General features: G+C 43.8%; 1 protein-coding gene across 8 annotated transcripts in view; it reads right to left on the reverse strand.

The window, feature by feature from the left end:
- Positions 1-9,354: 9,354 nt before the first annotated feature.
- GNB1 (G protein subunit beta 1) overlaps positions 9,355-20,897 on the reverse strand; it is a 37,221-nt gene continuing 25,678 nt past the window's right edge. For 5 of the 8 annotated variants that reach the window (XM_038159512.1, XM_038159510.1, XM_038159513.1 and 2 more), the window contains 9 exons: positions 20,693-20,731; positions 19,976-20,082; positions 19,470-19,533; positions 17,574-17,736; positions 16,716-16,782; positions 14,801-15,002; positions 13,550-13,766; positions 11,859-11,970; positions 9,355-11,094 (listed from right to left, as the gene is read on the reverse strand). In XM_038159512.1, coding sequence (XP_038015440.1) covers positions 11,864-11,970; positions 13,550-13,766; positions 14,801-15,002; positions 16,716-16,782; positions 17,574-17,736; positions 19,470-19,533; positions 19,976-20,082; positions 20,693-20,731 — 966 coding nt within the window. In that variant the 3' untranslated portion in view covers positions 9,355-11,094; positions 11,859-11,863. Of the gene's footprint in view, positions 11,120-11,858; positions 11,971-13,549; positions 13,767-14,800; positions 15,003-16,715; positions 16,783-17,573; positions 17,737-19,469; positions 19,534-19,975; positions 20,083-20,692; positions 20,732-20,897 lie in introns of all 8 variants that reach the window. The other 3 variants (XM_038159517.1, XM_038159516.1, XM_038159511.1) reach the window with 3 other exon arrangements.

Below are 20,897 nucleotides of genomic sequence, written 5' to 3' on the forward strand. Positions count from 1 at the left end.
CGCTCAGACACCCGTTTACCTTCCCTCTGCATCCACAGAGGATGTTCCTTACTCTGTGGCCAGGCAGGTATTTGTAAAAACTGCAAAAAATCACCCAAGAATCATCCAAAATAACACCTGTGCACATTGCCCTCTCCCAGCAGACCTGCCTCCACCTCATTCCCCTTTCTGAACTACCTCTTCCTTAAAATTTGTGCTTTTTCTGAACCCAGCAGGTACCTTTTCCTTTCCTGCCATTTCCAGTTTCTCCCTGTCCTGCTGGAGAACAAAACCTTCCGTCATTCCCAGTGCTCCCCACTCACCAGCACAGATTCCCAGGCACCCAGGCTGATCCTGAATCCTGTCTGTCCTTCCTGCTGCGTCCCTGAGCATCACCTGTTGTGAAAGCAAGCAGGTCAGCAAGGTCAGGCTTACAAACCCACTCTTGAGCAACTCCCAGCCACAGGAAAACACAACTGGGGGATCCCTGAGGATGTCACACATCCCTCAGGCTGGGTTTTACCCCTGTCATGTCCTGCTGCAGTCACCCCAGGACTGGGGGATCCTTGAGGAGGTCACACATCCCTCAGGCTGGGTTTTAGCCCTGTCATGTCCTGCTGCAGTCACCCACAGGATTGGGGGAGCCCTGAGGATGTCACACATCCCTCAGGCTGGGTTTTAGCCCTGTCATGTCCTGCTGCAGTCACCCCAGGACTGGGGGATCCTTGAGGATGTCACACATTCCTCAGGTTGGGTTTTAGCCCTGTCATATCCTGCTGCAGGACTGGGAGATCCCTGAGGGAGGGATCCCTCACACCTTTGGGGGATCCTTGAGGAGGTCACACATTCCTCAGGCTGGGTTTTAGCCCTGCCATGTCCTGCTGCAGTCACCCCAGGACTGGGGGAACCCTGAGGATGTCACACATCCCTCAGGCTGGGTTTTAGCCCTGTCCTGCTGCCAGACTGGGGGATCCATGACGAGGTCACACATTTGGGGGACCCCTGAGGAGGACACACATTCCTCAGGCTGGGTTTTAGCCCTGCCATGTCCTGCTGCAGTCACCCCATGGGACTGGGGGATCCCTGAGGAGGTCACACACATTTGGGGGATCCCTGAGGAGGTCACACATCCCTCAGGCTGGGTTCTACCCCTGCCATGTCCTGCTGCAGTCCCCCCTCAGGGCCGGGCAGAGATGCTCAAGCCGTGGCACACACAGGTCATGTCACCCTGTCACCCCTCTGTCCCCAGGGCAGGGACACCCTGAGCGTGGGACAGGAGGGGCAGCTGCTGCTCATGACACACCTAAACCCAGCTCCAAACCCCACACAGAGCTGGGCACTTTTTGGGGTGTCCTGTGCAGGGCCAGGGCTTGGACTCGATGCCCCTTTCCCACCGAGGCTGTCGGAGTTTCTCTGAAACGCTGCAAAGCAGAGCAGAGCTGCTGTCAGAACGGCAGCAGTGCCCTCTGCTGCTCCTGCAGCGGGCAAAGCTCTTCCCCCAGCCTTTTAATTAAGCTCCGAAGGTTTTAATCAAGCTCAGAAGGTTTTAAACACCAAAGATGAACTTTTCCCCTGAGCTGAGAAGCGCTGCTCCATCACCTCGGCGAGAGCACAGCCAGGCCAGCTCAGCTCTGTCTTTCATCCCCTGCAGGACATTTTTAGATCTGTTTGGAAGACACACAAAAAAAAATTGGGTTTGAGACTCCTTTACACATTGGCTGTCAAGATTGATTAGTACAGAAGAATAATTCCTCCTCATGGGCCTTCATGTGTATAAATGAAAGCAGAAAATTCCCATTTCACCCCGTGAAACCTGAGAGGGCCAGAAGGATGTGGCAGGGGGTGCTCTGCAGGTTTTACAGAAATATTGTCTGCAACTCCTCCCTGACGAGAGCAGCCGTCCATCCCCAGACCACTGACACACGACGTGCTCTGGGGGGCATCTTTGCTGCTCTAAATAATTTATTGGGGGAATTGTGGTGTTTGCTCACTGTGCGTGGGCTTTAAGATACTCCACACCCCCCAAATCCACTGGAACCAGTGCCATAGATTCCATATATTCCATATATTCCATATATTCCATATATTCCATATATTCCACATATTCCTATATTATATATATTTATTCCTATATTATATATATTTATATATTCAGCATTTCTCCTATATTTTCCCAGCCTGTATTTTGGCGGCTCATTTGCCCTTGGGCCAAGCCTGGATGTCGAGAAAGACCCTGAATTTCCCTCGTGCATCACCGGTCCCAGCTCCCCGGCCGAACTGGGCTCCAGCACCAGGTGGCAGCAGCAGCCGCATCCCGGTTCTCTCGCACGGCCACGTTTTCCAGAAAAAAAAAAAAAAAAGGAGAATTTTGTCCCATTCTCCATCAATTTGGTGCGGTTTCCCCGCTCCTCATGGGATGATATCTTGCCAAAGGAGTCAAATCCCTGTTATTGATTGGTTATTCCAGTTATTGATTGGTTATCGATGAGCAGCATCTGTTCTGTGTCAATAAAAACGTCCCAGCACGGGGCAAAGTCCACAGCTAAAAAGCTTCTGATGAACTTTAGGGTCTTATTCCCTACACCTCATTTTTGGTTCCTTCTATAAAATCAGGAAATTCAAGGACAAGCTGTCAAACATCCCACTGAACCCAAAATTTCAATGTAAGTGATCAAAAATGAGATTATTTTGATGTAATGAAGCTGATGGTTAATCAGGTATGACTAGAGGCTGGAAGCCAGCCCCCAAATGTCATAAAAGCCCAGGAAAAGCAGAGTTTGATGTTCCAGCACCTGACCACTCATGCAAAAAATTAATTTTTTTCTAAATAATATTTTTATAATATTTTCTATATTTTTCTATGTCTTTAATAACATTTTATATTATAATATTTTAAAATATTTTTTCTGCATAATTGCTGTGAGTTGGTGCTCAATGCACGGGCTCTGCTCAGGATCCCCAGGCTGGATTTGAGCCCTCCTGCGAGGGTGGCATCCAAATTAAACTCAGCACCACTGTTCCACCACTGGACCCTAAAGAGCTCTGGATTAATGCTGGAAGTTGCTGATTTTGGGACATGGGATAGGAGGGAGAAAGGGGAAGATCCAAGGTGCTTTCCCATGTGATGCAGTTGCCCGTTTTTTTTTTTTCAATTATTTTATGGTCTGCTCTCCCTCAACAGGGCTGGGTGTCCACACAGCATGGGATTAAATCCTCTCAACCACCCCCAGAAAGCAGCACTGAGGAGGAGGAGCTGCCTCAGAAATCCCTGAGCTGAAACTGCAGAGGATGTCCCATGAAAACTCAGCCAGACAGAGCCCCTGAGAGGATCTAATTAGAATAAAGTGTAAAATTCAGAATATTTGTGCTGTCTCTGGCTCACACCCAAAGGTACCACAGTTACAGGAGAGGGATGAAATCCTTTGGGAGGTTTTGCCTTTTCAGATGACAGACATGGAGGCACTGCTTTATCAAATGGTTCACGTGGGCACACACAGCTTTAACAATCACTGGATTTCTTGAAAAAAATAAGGAAATGGTTGAGGTGAAGAGGCTCCTTTGCAAACTTCTCCCTGCAAAAGCAAATACTGCCAATGCTGCTGTTTCCCATTCCAAATACAACCAGCGAGGCTCTAGAAATGGTAAATAAATGTTCAACTATTCAGAACCAACAGGAGGACAGCAGGGTTTTGGAGCTCTTGGCAGAGGTACCACCAACCTTAACTGCCTGTTTCCCATCCAGAGTGCACCAGATTTTAATTGATGGGGCTGGTTCAAGTGCCAAGGCCTGACAGGGTAATTTGGACTCTAAGGGTGAATGCAGCTGACACACCATAAAGCAGGCCCAAGAGCTTGGATTTCTTTTTTCTTTCTTTCTTTTCTTTTTTTTTTTTTTTTTTTAAGTGCAGCGAGATAAATTAGCCCTGTTAATTCAAGCTCTACAACTCGATGAGGGACTTTCACTTTCAGATCAGAGTGAGGTCAAGGCTGCCTGGCTCCCATCTGGTATTTCTGGTCGAGTTACTCTTGGTGGAGAGAACAGTGACAGGCTTCAAAGGACAGGAGTGATCCTTTTGCTTATGAAAGTTTAACCTTCAGTTGTGATAAGCTCTTCCTTGAGGTCTATCTGTAATTGCTCCATTTCCTGCCACCAAGGCTGATGCTATCACTTGATTGAAATAAGCCTTGGGAGGAGGGAGGGAGAGAGAACAGCTCCAAAGGATCCTTCTTCAATTCCAGCATCACGTTTTAGAGCTGCCACTGGCAGACAGCAGCCTGGCCAATGAACCTCACTCCTTTTTCTCCACGCTGAATGTTCTCAGCTCTCTGGATTTCCTCAAGAGCTCGCTCAGAGCTCATTCCCTGGGCAGCTCTGCCACCTGGGCCAAGATTTGCCAAGATTTCAGCACGCAGTGGGTTAAGCACTGATGCAAGAGGCAGATGAAATATAGAATTGTTCAATTAAGTGATGCAGTCATGCTTGGCAAAGCTCCCAGATCTCTCATTAGTGCAAACTGGTGTCCATCACTCCCGGAGCTGTCACTCCCTGAATCCTTATTGTTCATTCAAGGCTCAGATCCCCAGCAGGCAAAGCAGAGCAGCTCTTTTAGCAGCCCAGCAGCTCCTGGGCTCTGAAAAAACCTGCAGGGACCAGGGGGAGATGGAACTGGTGCTCTTCAGAGCTCAATGTCTCACTACTCCTCTCCTCACCTGCTTTCAGGGTGGAATTGTTAAATTCCTAAACACATGAAAGCCACAGATCAGTGTGAGGCTGAATTTTCAGTGATTCCAGGAGGAGATGCCTTCAACTCCAGCTAACACCATCCATTGTAACTTTTATTTTCCTTTTGGCAGGAGAGGGGGGGAATGAACTTTGGCTTCCCAAGGTCCCTCAGGTACCGACAGGGAATTCTGAGCACCTGCTGTGTGGAAGAGAACACAGAGCAAAATAACTCAGAGTTCCAAATCTTGAGTAATTTTAAGTGTCAGATGTTGTCTCCCATTCACTCCAAACCCTGTCTGCTTCTTCCCATTGGACTGAGCAGCAGCTCCAGGGAGCCAAGGATCAGATCAGACTTGATTATTCCCATTGCACCTTCTTTCAGTTTTGCTTAGAATATCCCAGGAAGCAAATCAATAAAGCAAAGATAAGGAACTCTGGTGAAAAATCAATGGAAGTTGAGATAAATATATGCAGTTACGTGTTTTCCAGGATGACTCACCCTGCCAAGCACCCGCCAGGGTAGGAAAGGAGCTGCTGCTGCTGCTGCCTACTGCTCCTCACTCAACAGCAACCCTGATTGTGCAAAAGAGAGAAAAACCCCTAAATATTACAATTCTACATATTAAAATGTGTTTGCTTTTATAAATGAGGGTTTGGAGTGTATGTGATGGTTGTCTCAGGTGCAACAGGAGTGTGCGTGGCAGCAAAATCCAAATTTCCACTGCAGAGGGACTTCCCTGCCACAGCACAGGGCACCAGATCAGCAAGAGCACCCTGCCAATCCAAAGATCTCCATTATTTTGACTCTAGATCCTCATTCCTACCTAAAGCGGAGGAGGGAGGCTGAAAAGAGCAGGGATTCTCATCAGGGCTGTGACAGAGCATGGCAAAAAATGTGAGGGAGTTCAGGAATACTGGGGAGAGGGGCTGGAGAGAAATGCAGGGAATCCTTTCTAGATAAGACTCGTTTTTAAAGTTGTCCAAGAGCCCCTGCTCCAGTTAACTCCGGCTCATTTTTAACCTCTCCATCTTCACCAGCTGAGGTTTCTTTACATAAAACACTGGGAAAGAAAAATCCCTCCAAAAGTAAACACTGGGAAAAGCTTGTTTTGTTTGTAAGGCCTTATGGAAAAATCTGCACACGTTCAGTGGACCCTGGAGACACAGGGAGGAGGGGTTCCACGGGCAGGAACGCGAGCTGCAGCCAAACGCAGCCCAGGCTGCTCTGTCACACACGATTCTGCTGCACTGCCCATGCCACGGGCTCTGCACCAGCAGATGGAGCTGCACTGTCTGTGCTGCCACACAACATTCCTGGGAACTCAGCATTTTCCCATCTTTTTTTTTTTTTTTTTCTTCTTCTTCCCCACCCTTTTAAACAGACTTTCCCCTCCCTTATCTATTTGCCGTTTAAAAAATCTGTTACATCAAATAAACTTTTCATTTTGCACTTCCAGTCCCCCAGACGATTCCCTCTCAGGGTCAATCACGTCTCACTGCACTCAGCCAGAGCAAATGGCTTATGAATAATTAAAGCAGGAAGATTCTCTTTGTTCTATTTTATGACAAAATTGTCTCGGGTTAAGCCAGGAATTACTTGAATGAGTATTGAGCAGGGCCTGTATTCCTAAAGGGTGAGTTTGGAGCAGCCAGCTCTCTAAATGAGAAGTTCACTCAGTTTTTATTCACATTTCTATAGCTTGTTTTTCCCAGCTAAGTGAAATACTGGATAATTTTACCAATGCAGTTACTGTTCCTTATTTAAAAATACTCCTCATACATTGTATTTTAATACTTTTTAGTATTGATATGAGAAGCTGAGCAGCCTCAGAATGATTCCATTTGGCTTTCCTTTAATGAACTTACTCTGAATAGGCCCCGATTACCAAAAAGAAACAGCAACTCCTGATCTGGCACCTCAAAACTGATCAATATTTGAAGCTTTCCTGCTTCCACTGAATTGATTTAACCCAGAGTGAGTGCCACAGGAAGAAATTCTTCCCTTTTCTGCACCACCAGGTTACAGAATGAGCAGGCAGAGTCCAGCTCCAACTGTGGCCGGGCCAGGAACGTGCCAGGAATGTGCCAGTCATGTCCCATGTCCTGCCAGGAAATGGCAGCCGAGGGCTGTCCCAGCAGCATTTCCTGCAGAGAGGCTTTAACCTGGGCAGCTTAGGCTGGATCAGCAGCCAGGCAGGCCGGGCTCAAAGCCCTCCTTGTCCCAGCCCCAGGGGGGATGAGGAATTCCCACCAGAAGGGCTCTGAGGACAGGACAGCCCCCAGGAGCGCTCGGGCAAAGAGAGCAGGCAGAGCAGGAATTTTGGAAGCCATCAGGTGAAATGGAGCAAAGCAATGATGTTGAAATCACTGAGCACATGTGAGGGAGGCAGGACAGCAGATGGCTGCTGCCACCTCTGGGACCTGCCATGTGCCAGGGCCATTCCCAGCAGGAGGGACAGGGAATGCACCAGGCATCCTCGTTCCGACAGGGAACTGAAATCTAGGGTTTCATTTTGCTCACACAGCCCTGAAACAGAACAAACTCAACTTTCCTCGTGCTTCAGGAGGATTCTTACACGTTGGAATGCAATGGAAAAAGACCAACTCATGACTGAGCAGCCTGATGGTTAAAGCAGAGGCAGACTCAGAAATTGCATGAAGAGAAGGAAAAGAGAACAGCACCATGCAAAAATAGCCAGCTGCTGTTAGAACTTGTTCATCAGCCACTTCTTTTCTTCTTTCCCCTCCAATCTGAATTCATGCTTACACCTACACTAAGAAGTGTTAATCACCAAAGCACACAGGATCCTGCCTGGCTGCAGACCCAGGCACACCGAGCTCAGCACGGGTGACAGGTTTTATTATTCTTTATTTACTCTGCCACTTCCCAGAAACCAGATGATCCTATTTTTAGCTCCTATAGGGCATGATTCAATCAGCCATTTGAAGTGTGTTTCACAGCTGATTTAAAACACTCCAGGGAACTTCATGGTCAAAAGGTAGAATGCCCAACTCCAATTTTTTTTTTCTGCTGGTTGTAGAACTTCAGATCTTTTATTTAATTCATGAAGAAATTAAAGGCCTTGAGGGGCACAGAATATGCTAAAGGTCTTAACTGAAGCTCTTGGGACTGAGAAATCCGTTCTGTCTTCCTTCACCCCTTCCTTGAAACTCCACGAGAGGATTCCAACCCCATTCTCACAGATTTTGTGTTCTCAGGTGGTGGAATCTGAACCAGAAATATGAAATTAGCACCAGAAATTCAGCAGCAGCTGGGGGAAGCTGCTCTCTGGAGCCACATCCCACAATTATCTCCAACTCAGAATCTTTCCAAAGCCCACAGGAGGAGCTTGTAGGTAAGATGACGTAAATAATTTTGATTTGGGTATATCCCAAAATTAAAGAATTAAAGGCATTCAAAACTCAAAGTTTTGGCCCAGACTCAAGAGTTCAGAGCTGCTCCCTTTGCACACCCATTTTTCTGCAGTAGGAGCTCTCTGAATAACCAAACACACAATGACAGATGCTTAAATCAAAGGAAAAATCATATTTAACATGAAAGTAAGAGTAGTGAGAGGCAACTGCAACTGTTTGCATTTCAAATAAACCCCAAAGGGCTGCACACCAGCCTCCAGACACAAGTCACTGTCCTGGCAGGTGTTTTATTGCCAGCACAGGCAGGGCACAGATTTAACACATGGATTAAGGAAGGTAAGACAGATCATTGATTTTATTGCAGACCAGACAGAGTCACATATCAAACATCCTTCGGAATAAAAATATTCCACGTGAGTGGAAACCCCACAGCTACAGCATTTGGAATTGGAAACCACTCAATGTGAATTCCCAAAATTTCTAACCATGAGCTACTTACCAGTCTTGTGCAGCCCAAAACCCCAGGGCTCACAGTTAGGTAATGTCACCATCACATTTTCCATACTCCACCTTTTAAATGCCTCTCCATTGAGGCTGAGAATTTCCATGTTTGGTGTGAGACCAAGCCACGGCTTTGGAATTTCTCTTGGTTGATGTGAAATGAGGGAAAATCCATTTTTGTTTAGGTCAGAACAAGAGGTGGGACTTTACCCACTAAAACAACAAAACCCTCAAGTCAACCAATACCAAACTGTTGAACCAACTCTTTTTAACACCTCATTTCACAAATCTGCTTCTCAGGGTATATAACAATTTAAATTTTTTTTTTTTTTTTAGATAAAATTCTGCCTCATGGAGACTTTGTTCTTACTGAGCATGAAAATGACTTCTTACCCTGTCAATCTAAGAGTGCCAACAGAGCTGCTGTGGCCAGATCCTCACGTGGCAGGAACACGTGTTCCACTCAATTCTTTTCCTATTAAAGGACACAAAAGTTTTAGAAGAAGTTACTCAGCATTTTGCTTTGTTTTCCCCACTTCAGGAGCTCCACACTCCTACAGCACAAAGCATTTTTGTGATGTGCACCTCATGAACCATACTGGCTCATTTAATTTGGAGTTAAGTGCATACTCTGCCCAATAACTGACCATTAACCATTTAAAAACCACCAAAGCATCTCTCTGGGGACAGCATTCCCTCCTCCTGTGTGTTTATTCCACAACTCAGAAGATGTTCTGCATGTTGAACAAGAAGCTGCAAAACAGATCAGTCCAAACTCATGTCAAACTGCTTTATTACATCTTAAATAACATTACATTTTAATATAGTATCTATCTTGCATCCAGCTTTCTTGAAGTACACTGACTTTAAAATTAAATACAAAAGGTGAAGAGGGATACAGGGCGTGGAGAAAGCTCTACAGAGTAGTTTCATGAAAGAGAGTAAGAGGGAACTCATCTTTTATGCCAAATCCAGGCCTAACGCACAATTACAGCACATTTTTGTACAGAATGTTGCAGAAAAAACAAAATGGAGAAAAGCTACTACTGCTGCTAGGAAGGAGCATTTCTGGATACAGTGAGAAGATAGGAAAGAACAATCTGCTGTCCAAACACTGCTGCTTTTAACATTTTATTTGAAAAGAAAGCCAGGAAAACCTGCTCATTACAAAAATGACTCTGATCAGATGCAAAGGACTCATCCTGCAAGAGGAACTGGCTGTGAGGAACTGATTTATAAAGAAGATGGTCTAGGTTCCCTCCTCCCACACCCCAGAATCTTTGACAGCGATTGTTTGAACAGGCTGTTTCTTCTTTTTTTTTTTCTTTAAAAAAAAAAAAAGTGACTTATCACGCTACTCCAAAACGTGCATAGCTTTGTACTGGAGTTCTTCATAGATTTATGCACAGAGTAGCAACAATAAATGAATACAGCGACAATGGTTACAGTTTTTAAACAGGTTATTTCTTCAAAGAAAAAACATCTAAGGACTTAGTCCAATATGCACTTTTTAGCATTTCTACAGCATGCGATTCTAAGAGTAAACCCACCCAATATGGCAAACAATCAAAAAAGGTTTTTTTTTTTTCTGTTTAACTTAGAAAGTTCAAGATCATTATTTTCAAAACATTGATTTGTACATCATTTCATACACAAAGAATTGACTCAATACCCAAGTGTAGGATAGGTCTCTTTTGAAAACAGAGATTCCTGGTTGTTGAGACTCATAGGATAGTGTTAGGATATATAAACTGCCCTTCCAAGTGGACAAACCAAAACAGATTAAAAAAATCAGTGTGGTGAAAAAGGGGGGGCAGGAGGGACCAAGGATTGCATTTGTAATCCATAAAAGGTGAAAGGATTCTTTAAACAAGCATTCATTACCTTTTACAGCATGTGCTTGGTTACCTTACTGCTTAACATTATCCTATATATGCCAAGTTTTGTGCAACAATTATCTGTGATACTAGAAAATAAAAATAAAAAAAATTAGGGACTAAATTTACAGCGTTAACAACCCCCAGTGCTCTGGGCTAGGACTCCCTTGTTTTGCTCAATTAAATACATAAGGAAATGTATTTAAAAAGGAAACTTGAAAAAAATCCTGCTACAAACATGACTTTAAAATTTGCAAGTGTGTGAGATAAAGTCCTTAACTTCAACTTGGAAACTACAGTGAAAGCTAACTGTTTCACAATTATGCTCAAGTTTATTTTCTGGTCATGCTTTTTTACGATAGTGTTTCATTTGTTTTTTAAATTCTCAAGACAAAAAAAATGGTCCCAAAAGGAATGCACAATTTCATTTTGCTTACAACACAGAAATTCTTCTTGGAAAGGTAATTGTGCTCTTCATTTCAGCAACAGGAGACGGAAAAGATCTTGCCCTTTGAAGTTGGGGAGGATGGGGGTCCGAGTTAGTATGGTTGGATTGGATATGCTATCGTTTTTAATTTTCAACCGTTGGAAACTTCTTCCAGTCCTGGAGTCCGCTGCTCTTCTGGCACACAGAAACATCTGGTGAGAGTTGCACTTTGAGAAACTGCAAACAAGTGGCAAGCTCTGCTGTCCCCACCTCTGACACATGCAGGCATTATCCCCCCCTTCCCCAAGGATATTTATTTATTCAAGAACCCACACAGGAAAGTACAGTAATTAAAAATATGCCTCCAGAAAAATGTCAGTGCATACAATAAAGTAATGGTCATCTAAACCCCCAACTGCTTGGGTTTGCTCCTCACAGATTTCACAGAGTTCACAGAATCATTGGGTTGGAAGAGACCTTAAAAATTGAGTCCAGCCCAGCCCCAACCCCTCAGCTCCACCCTGGCACCCAGTGCCACACCCAGGGATGGTGACTCCACCACCTCCCTGGTTCCTGGGAATTCCCAAAATTCCCCCAAATTCACAGAATTCCCCCAAATTCTCAGAATCCCCAGGGTGGAAGAGACCTTTAAGACCATGGAGTCCAACCCAGCCCCAACCCCTCAGCTCAACCCTGGCACCCAGTGCCACACCCAGGCTTTGTTAAACACACCCAGGGATGGGGACTCCAGCACCTCCCTGGGCAGCCATTCCAGAACTTCATCACCCTTTTTGTAAAAACTTTATCACCTTTTCTGTAAAAAACTTGATCACCTTTCTGTAAAAAACTTCTTCCCAATATCCAACATGTATTTCGCTGCAGCTTGAGACCACGCTGAACGATCAGCACCAAGTAACAGCTCTGCTGGCAAAAAGCATTCTGGACCCCAAAGCACTTTAAAGAGTTGGGTACTCACCTTCTTCAGTTCCAGATCTTGAGGAAGCTGTCCCATGACCCTGTTGCCACTGCCATGCCATCATCAGTCACACCTAAGCAACTGACACGGTTATCGTGACCAGCAAGGACACCTGGAAATGAGAAACCAACAAATAAATGGCTTTGTTTGGGTGATTTCCTGTTCAAGTTACACCACAGCACGTTTGGATTAGCCAGGCTCTAGAGTCAAAAATCCTGAACAAACACAGCTGGAATTTTTAAATGCCTTTGGTTTTACAAGCACAGACTCAGGACAGAGCTGGGGGGGCTCTCAAGGGGATAATTCAGTAAATACATTGCTCCAAAATTTTCCTTGCATATTCCCCATATCGTGGCCTTTGCTGGTCTCCCGTGAGCTGTGAAGTGACAGCCCTGAAGACTGTGACAATGTCACTATAACCATGCACTGCAAAGACTTTGCTCCTCACCACAGTGATAAATATCAGGTAAATTTTACAAAATTTTTACATTTCTAAAAAATTTTCTTTTAAAACCGGAAGTTAAACTGAATTGTTATGAACTCTAAAGCGTTTTTCATGCAATTTTCTTTTACTACATTCACAAGACAGACTCCTCCATACAATGCATTTGTCAATATGGAGATCTAATACAATTCAATTATAGCACCATTAAAAGAAAGAATTGAGACACTAAACAGAAAAATTAAGGGAGACAACATTTTCCTCTATCCCCTTTAATTTAACAGTTTCAAGGAGGTAAAAAGAAAACCTAATTATGTTCAAGCTTTCCAGTCCACAGCACTGAGCCAAGATATTCTTGATCGACTTGAAATTAATCTTTCTACATGAATTAGAGTGCTCACAGGACTCTCCTCATTCTCCCACCAGCAATAGGAAGTGCTGCAATTTGGTAAAACAAAATCAGCACCAAAAGTCTTAAATACTTGTACTGAACACACAACCACAAAGGTGTTTAATACAGAAGTGCCAGCAGCAGAAGATATAGAAGTGTTTAATATCACAAGTGCCAAATCTGCTTGGCAATCTGCAGCCTTGGAACATTCCAATACACAGAATATTCTTCTCATCTCCTATTCTGATCAGAGTAATGAAACTTTTGTGGCCTTATTTACACATTTTTTCCAACAAAAGTTTTCATTTTGAAGACCTGAAGTTAAATTCTCTTCATCTTTAGCCCATGAATTTAGTGTTTGTTTCCTGGAAAGATAAACTCCACAGTCTCTGTTGTTTTGCTGGTTGTCTCTACAACTACTGCTACAAATATCAGGAAAGAAGTTCTTGTGTATAAAGAGCAACATTAATGTTGAATTGCTTTGAATAGTTAATGCATAAACAAAGCCATAAAGTCTAAAAAAGAATATCCCTCCACCCCAAGCCCTTGTTTTTAATGGCAATGGTCCTGTTCTCAAGCACCCATCCTTGAGCAATGGATTTGCACCATCACTGGGCGGCCTAAAGCAGTTTTCAGAGAGTTCTGAAGTTGAGACAGCAAATGCTGACAGATCTGTGCCTGAGACTCAAGTCACACATTCAGAGGCTGGAAAAGGCCACCAAGGCCATCGAGTCCAACCTGTGGCTGGTCCCCACCCTGTCACCCCGCCCAGAGCACTGAGTGCCACATGCAGATGTTCCTTGGACATCTCCAGGGGTGGGGACTCCAACAAAATGTCCAACACTCGAAGCCATTTACCTGCTCTGTCAGCTTTCAGCGTGTCCCACACGTTGCAGTTGAAGTCATCATACCCAGCTAGGAGCAGGCGGCCACTCTTGGAAAATGCTACAGAGGTGATGCCACAGATGATGTTGTCATGGGAATAAACCATCAGCTCCTGGTCAGCCCGCAGGTCGAAGAGCCGGCACGTGGCATCGTCCGAGCCCGTGGCAAAGGCGTTGCCGTTGGGGAAGAACTTCAGGGGGGAGAATAAAAACACAAATGGTTTCAGATTTAACCCCTCCGCATCACACAAACACGGCAAACTAGAGGCTGCAGTGTCACAGTCGTGTTTTCTGAAAAATCTCTTTGCCCAGGATTTTTCTTCTGGGAAGCTGAGGAGCCTCAGAGAAAAAGGAAAAAAATAATTATTTCATTGTTTTGCTGCTTTGGAATGTGTTTGGAGAGTGTTTATCCAACAGGTGATTGTTTCATTGGTTTCATGTGAATTGTTTTGACTCAATGACCAATCACAGTCAGGCTGTGTCAGGGCTCCGGAAGGAGTCACAAGTTTTCATTATTATCTTTCAGCCTTTTGTAAGTTATCCTTTCTGTATTCTTTAGTATAGGTTAGTTTAGGAATTTTTTAATATAATATAGTATCTTAAAATAATAAATTAACCTTCTCAGAGCATGGAGTCAGATTCATCACTCCTTCCTTCATCTGGGGACTCCACAAATACAATACTGCACCTCCCCACACTGGGATATGGGCAAACCCAGTGAAGAAACTCATGAACCAACACCCAGTTTTCCATGTTTTCCCAGTTTCCTGGTGTTTCCTGAAACACCAAGTTTCAGGTAATTCTCTCAGCTCTACAAACTTCTTTTAAAAACCCCTGAAAATACTTCATCATGCTGTGTGGGATTCACATTCTCTGAACCTGAGAAGATCAAATCAATTCTTATCTCATTTGCTGTGCCTGTGCTGTGCTAAAGCAGAATGCAATATGGAGATTGTTCACCCAAAGTGAAGGGATTTTGTTTCCTTGCCCCATCAGGGCCAAGTGTGTGTGTGTGTCAGGACTGCTGGCTGACAGTCACGAGATTCTGGGCAGTCGAGTGCTTGGCACGTTCAGTATAGATAATATAGAATAAAATAGTATAATAAAGTAATTAATTAGCCTTCTGATAGAGTCCTCCTCATCATTCCTCCCAGATGTTGGGCAATAAGATCACTGCTAACGCTGAAGAGCTGAGGAACAGAAAGGGCTGAGGGAATGCACATACACAGATGGCGTTGATGTCCGACTCGTGGCCGGTGAAGGTTTGCCGGCACATTCCTTCTCTGACGTCCCACAGTTTGGCAGAGGCATCGCAGGCACCAGAAACAAAACACCGGGCATCGGGGGCAAGGGACAAACTCATCACGTCTCCAGTGTGCCCAGTAAATGTGGTTGTCTGCTGACCAGTTTCTATGTCCCAGAGAGCACTGAAAGAATCATTAAAGAGGCAAAGATCAACACATCTGTGCTCCTTCGTGAGGTTTTTATCACTGTTGAGGTAAAACTCCCCAAGTATCAATAACACAGATCCTGATAATGGAAAGAAACATTTCTGGTTGAATTATTTGGCTGTTGCAGAATAATTGTGCAAAAATTAATCGTGCAAAAATCCACATGCCTGTGCTCCTTTGTGAGGCTTTTTATCACTGCTGAGGTAAAACTCCCCAAGTATTAATAACACAGATCCTGATAATGGAAAGAAACATTTCTGGTTGAATTATTTGGCAGTTGCAGAATAATTGTGCAAAAATCAACACGCCTGTGCTCCTTTGTGGGGTCTTTTTATCAGTGCTGAGGTCAAACTCCAAGTATTAATAGCATTGATCCTGACAATAGAAATAAACATTTTTGGTTTGGCTGTTGCAGATTAATTGTGCATGGAAGACCTTAAAGCTATCCTTGATTTTAAAACACTGGTGGGGTTTAAAATTGAAAAACAGTGGCAAAAACTGATGACTGGCACTGAGGGCTGCTCATCCCAAAGTTCTCTGCCATGGCTCTTATCCAGTACTACCACAGCTTCAATTAAAGCAGCAGTGGTAAGGCTACAGCAAAAGCTGAGCCAGCATTTCTCATTTCATAAACTCACAGAGGATGAGTAACTTTGTGAATTATGTCTGATCTTAAAGTTGCAAGTCAGCCAAATCACTACAACAGTGATAATTAAGAGTATAAAAGGATGAAAGAAGACCATCACCTCCTCAAGAAGAAGTCTAAACACCTTAGGAAGTTGGGATTTTTCATTTCTGTAATTTCTCAGCAAACCAGAAGCAACAGCAGCAGGTTCAAACCAGGTAAAGAAGAGATGCCTGTACTTTATAGAGTCCTTTGATGAACTGAGGTGATGTCAAGGACAGCTGCAGAATTACCACAGAACTCCTGAAGCAGCTGTACTCTCTTACAAAGAGCATCATTTCTACAAACCCTCTCATTTTGTGATAGTTTTTTGGGTTCTCTAAACACCAGCACACAGTCAGAAACATTTTTGGTTTTAATCCCATATATATTCCACAGCTACTCAGAATCAGGCATTCAAAGAGACTGGCATTGTGTAGGACAGGTATTTATTAGACAGCCTTTGCTCCAAGTGCTGCTGCTTGAGAGAACTGCAATGCTTTTAAGGAATAGATATAATAGAAAAATCTATGAAAAAAAGATGGAGGCCTTTTTTAGTTCAGAAGCCAGTATTTATGAAGATACACACCTACATTCTCCCCAAAAAACCCAGCTATTGTCACTGGAGAATATTTTCTAGGAGCACTTCTGAATAACAACGTTAGCTCCATTCTGTATTAGAAATATCCAAACACGACTGTTTAAGTAATAAATACTGAACACAAAAAGAGTTTTGAGGAAAATCATTAGTCTAATACAGTTATTTCTAAAAGGCAAATAGTTACATGAAGAAAAAAATTCCCACAACATCTTCACACAGAATTAGGTCAGACTCTTCAGAACATGAGCACAAGGAAACAGCCAAAGCTCAGAGCTGAAATTACCAGCAAAAAGTGACATATGAGCAGTATCACCAGAGTCCTGTGGGTGATGATGAAGTTGGTGAAGGACAAAGTTTCCTTCAGGCACAGACAATGGATTGGAAAAGCCCTTCCTGACAGTGCTGTCCCCATGCCCCAGCTTACCAAGTGGTGTCGCCAGAGCTGGTGACGATCTGATTATCATCCAGGAAACGACAGCAGGACAAGTAGCCTGGAAACAGAGCAAAAGGTGCACAAATGAGGCCAGAGATTACCCTTCAAAGGCAATTTGGTTTGCTAATAAGCTGCTTCCTCCTCTCCTGAAGCTGCAGCACAACACACTGAGAGCCTAAAATGCAACAGATGATTTTTGTGTAGGAATCTGCAATGTTTTGGATAAATGTGGTTTGGCTCTGTAGAGACCACCCCAACCCAAGCAGAGGAAGGGGGACAGGAGTGTGGAATCCACTGGCCAAGCTGGGCAGGAGGCCAAGCGAGCCTGCACTGCACACACCCAACTTTTTAAGAAAGTGCATCCCAGTCTCACTGCATGCAGCAGCAACAAATGCTGATGACCTCAACTGCATCAATCATTGAGGAAAAATAAACTGCACTCCTGGCCAGTACAGAGACCTGAGCACGGACACTGGATGTTCCCCAACAGCAGCATCAAACAAGTTCATCTGAATGCTCTGAAGCATCTTTTTTCCTGAAATCCCATCTGCCAAACCATCAGTGGAACCACTCTGATTACAGAATCAGCCTGCCTGCCAACCACCTCCATTTCACAAAGCACAGAATTCAAACTACAGCAGAAAATATGAAAACCTGCAAACTTCAACTTCCAGCTGTAAGTTTTTGTTCAATTTTACAGCTGAAAAACTGTTTTAAAACATTTAAAACCAAGCAGTCTGCAGCTAAGCTCCTGCCTGAGAAAAAAAGTAGATTGTTATCAGGAAATGATATTTAAAGGATTTTTTGTTTCATCTTCACTGTGCTGAGGTATCTCTGAGCAGCACCCACCTGTGTGCCCAGCGAGCTCACGGCTGACACGGACATTCCCTTCACGAGTTTTCAAGTTATAAATGGAGCAGATGTTGTCGAGCCCACCACAAGCCACGTAATTCCCAGAGGGAGCATATGCACAAGTCATGACCCAGGAGGAGCGCAGGGGAATCGCATGCACCTGAAACACACGCAGGTATGGACTTCAGCTGCAGAAACTGCACTCAGTGATGCACCACAAGGAAGTTTTTCACCTGTCTCTCAAGACAGGCATCACGTTTTTGGCAGAGAAGCAGGAATAAAGCAGCTGATTGAGTACTGAACTATTTTGAGGGTAACTTGCATGTGGAGCTCGTCAGAACAAGTAGTGACGTAATAAAACCTCAGATTTGCTCTTCCTGAATCCAGTTTCATCAGCGATTTTGGTCCAAAGTGAATTATTTCATTTCAGTGCTCTGATTACTATTGGTTTATTATAGGTTCAGGAAAATATTGACTTCCAAGCACAGTCAGCAGAACTGCCAATTCCAGCCTTAGATGCTGTGAATGAACAAGTAAGGAAATCGCTGCTTCCACTGCCATTTAAATCCTTCTTTGGAAACCCACTGCAAGCAATCAAGCTTCACATTTAAATAACTACCCCATGTTTCCTTGTCATTCTCTGCTCAAAGAACTTTTTTTAGATAATTATAGAAGCTGAACCTGTTCTGGCTTGTTAACTCGTGTTCATCCCTTAGATTTTTTCATACAGTCTTTAGGAAAGGGCTGGTGCCCTTACACATATGGTGATATTTCATGCAATATTAACAATGTGTTTGAATTTCTTAAGGAAAAATTTCATTAGAATCAAAGGAACAGCCAGGAATCAGTGGTCCTGCAGCAAAGAGCAGATAAAAAAACCCCAACTCTGTCCTAAAACCAGTTCATTTCTGGAAGTTTTCTACCAAGCAGTCTAGAAAATTCCAACAGTCTCTACTATCTGGAATATTCACTTTGAGCCCTTTTATTTTATCATTAGGCAAAGATCGAATTGATGACAACACTGTTACTTCCAGTGTGCTCTGGAACTGCCAAAAGACTATTGCATGGATTAATTAGCATTGATGTAAGAATTGAAGATATCAGCACAGAAACCATGGGATGCAGTGATGATTTCACCATCCTACAGCAGTCACGGTAATTTAGATGACATTTACCTGCAGGCTGGGGTCAAAGGATGAGGATGAAGGCAAAAATGAGAGGGTTTATTTTTAATTTACAAACCACATTCCATTAACTTTTTACTAAAGTGATGCCATTTGCTCCAAAGCACTGCTAACATTGATTTTAACGCTACAAGGAGCTAAGTTAGGAAAATTTATTTGGAATAAAGCCAGTTCCATGCACGAGACTCAAACAGCTCTGTCACCTTGACCACAAGGAGCTACATGGGAATTGTTGCCAGCCCTGTAACAGTGGCCATGATCAGTAAATCCCAATCACTGTCAAATGAAAGTAAAAGTAGTCCTGAACTGCCTCATGCGACTGCAGCCACCAAGTGATGATTCATTAGAACATGTCAGGTCCTTCAGGACTTCACTGCAGACAACTAATTAATCTGGCTATGCCAAAATCTCTGCCCCTTCTGGTGCAAGATGCTCATCACTGCCTGCTCTCTGGTCATCACTTTTCTGCAGTATCAAAACAAATCCAAGCATTCTTTCGAAGGAAGCCTTTCCTTGCTCTCCATTTGTGGTGCACATTTTCACACGCTGAAGACACTGCTGTGTTCTTTACACACAGCTTGATTGTTTTGGAGAATTCACAATTAGGATTTAGGACTAGTAAGTCAATAAAGCTAAAATGATGATGGGCAACAGTTCCTTCTGATGCTTTCACAACTGAACTACACAGCAATGGATCAGCTGGCCTTACCTTGTTTGTAGTATAGCTGTCCCAAATTATAAGTTTGCCATCCTGGGAGGCACTAACTAGAAGCCTAGGGAGGAAAACAGCAGGGAAACACAATCATTGTGGGCAGCCAAGGAACACTTTTGTGATGAACATTGTAAAGAAAAGAGAATGAAAGCAGCTGATACCTGTGGCATTTAGTTTCTCTTTCAATGAATCAGTAGTTAACAGAAAAGGGAAAAAAAAAAGGGAAAAAAAGACAACTGATAATGGCATCTACTTTATTTCCACAGTTCCTCAGAATCCATGTGGTAGCAATACTGTATTTTTCAGTAGACAAGGACTGGGATTTTGGCATCAAAGGCAGACTTGGATTCCAAAAACGTGGAGGAAAATTGTGGCATTCAGTGTTTCTGCCTTCTCTCAGTTGTCCAAGTTCTCTCTGAATTATCAATTCCATGTGGTCCCAAGGCCTGGGCACTCAACTCTCTAGAGAGCAGTGAAGCCACGTGAGGCAGCTTTGTACCCACCTGGAATCAGTCCCCCAGTGCATTGCATAAATTTTGGCCAGGTGTCCCCGGAGTGTTCTCCTGGTGCGCATCTGGATTCTCCCCACTGGGTCGATGTTGGCTGTGATCTGAAACAGGAAAAGGTCACACACTGAGCTCTTCCCTTCACTGTCCTCAAGTAACATCTCATACACAGTCCCACATTCTCAATACTGATTTTTTTTCAACTGCCCATTCACAAGTTATGTCATTTTAAGCAGCATGTCTTTATCACACAGTGCAAGCAGCCTATTGCATTTATAAACACTCCCAGAAATTGTTTTGTTTAGGTCATATCTTCTTAGACTTCTAGGATTTCAGACCTTTGGTCTGGGTTTTCTCCTCCTGCACAGATAAATGTGGCAGACACTGAAGAAGTTTAACCTCAGCAGGCCTTATGGTTCTGATTATCAGGGTAACAACAGTATTGCTCCCAGCTCCAGGGCAGAGCATTATTTTCCATTAAGCAGCAGAAATGTGCCCTGAGTCACTCCAAGAAATCACTGCTCAAGGCCACTGCTCTCAGGAACTGGACAAACATGTACTTATTTCTGGAAGAAAACACCCAAAGGCAAAATTAAAAAAAAAAAAAGCTACAGGAGGCAAAAGCAGATTCACTTGCATTCACCTTTTTACACAGCGTTTTCTTTTTGTAAAGGAAACATTTCCTTAATTCCTGTTAAACTCTGAAATTCTTACCTGAGCCAGGGTGGCATCTGCACATGCTTTCCTAGCATCCTGCAAGAGAAAGAAATGAGAGAAATTGGATGGAGTTCTGTAGATTTCTTTCTCTGTTGTGTCAAGTCGATGAAGCCCCCTGAACCCAAGGCTCAGAGAACATTTCTGCCTGTCACCCAGAGAGGACCCACCCTAAGAGCAGCATTACCATAATGCACTGCCTGCT

The sequence above is a fragment of the Motacilla alba genome, chromosome 21 (genome assembly GCF_015832195.1).
Source record: "Motacilla alba alba isolate MOTALB_02 chromosome 21, Motacilla_alba_V1.0_pri, whole genome shotgun sequence".
Taxonomy (NCBI): Eukaryota; Metazoa; Chordata; class Aves; order Passeriformes; family Motacillidae; genus Motacilla; species Motacilla alba.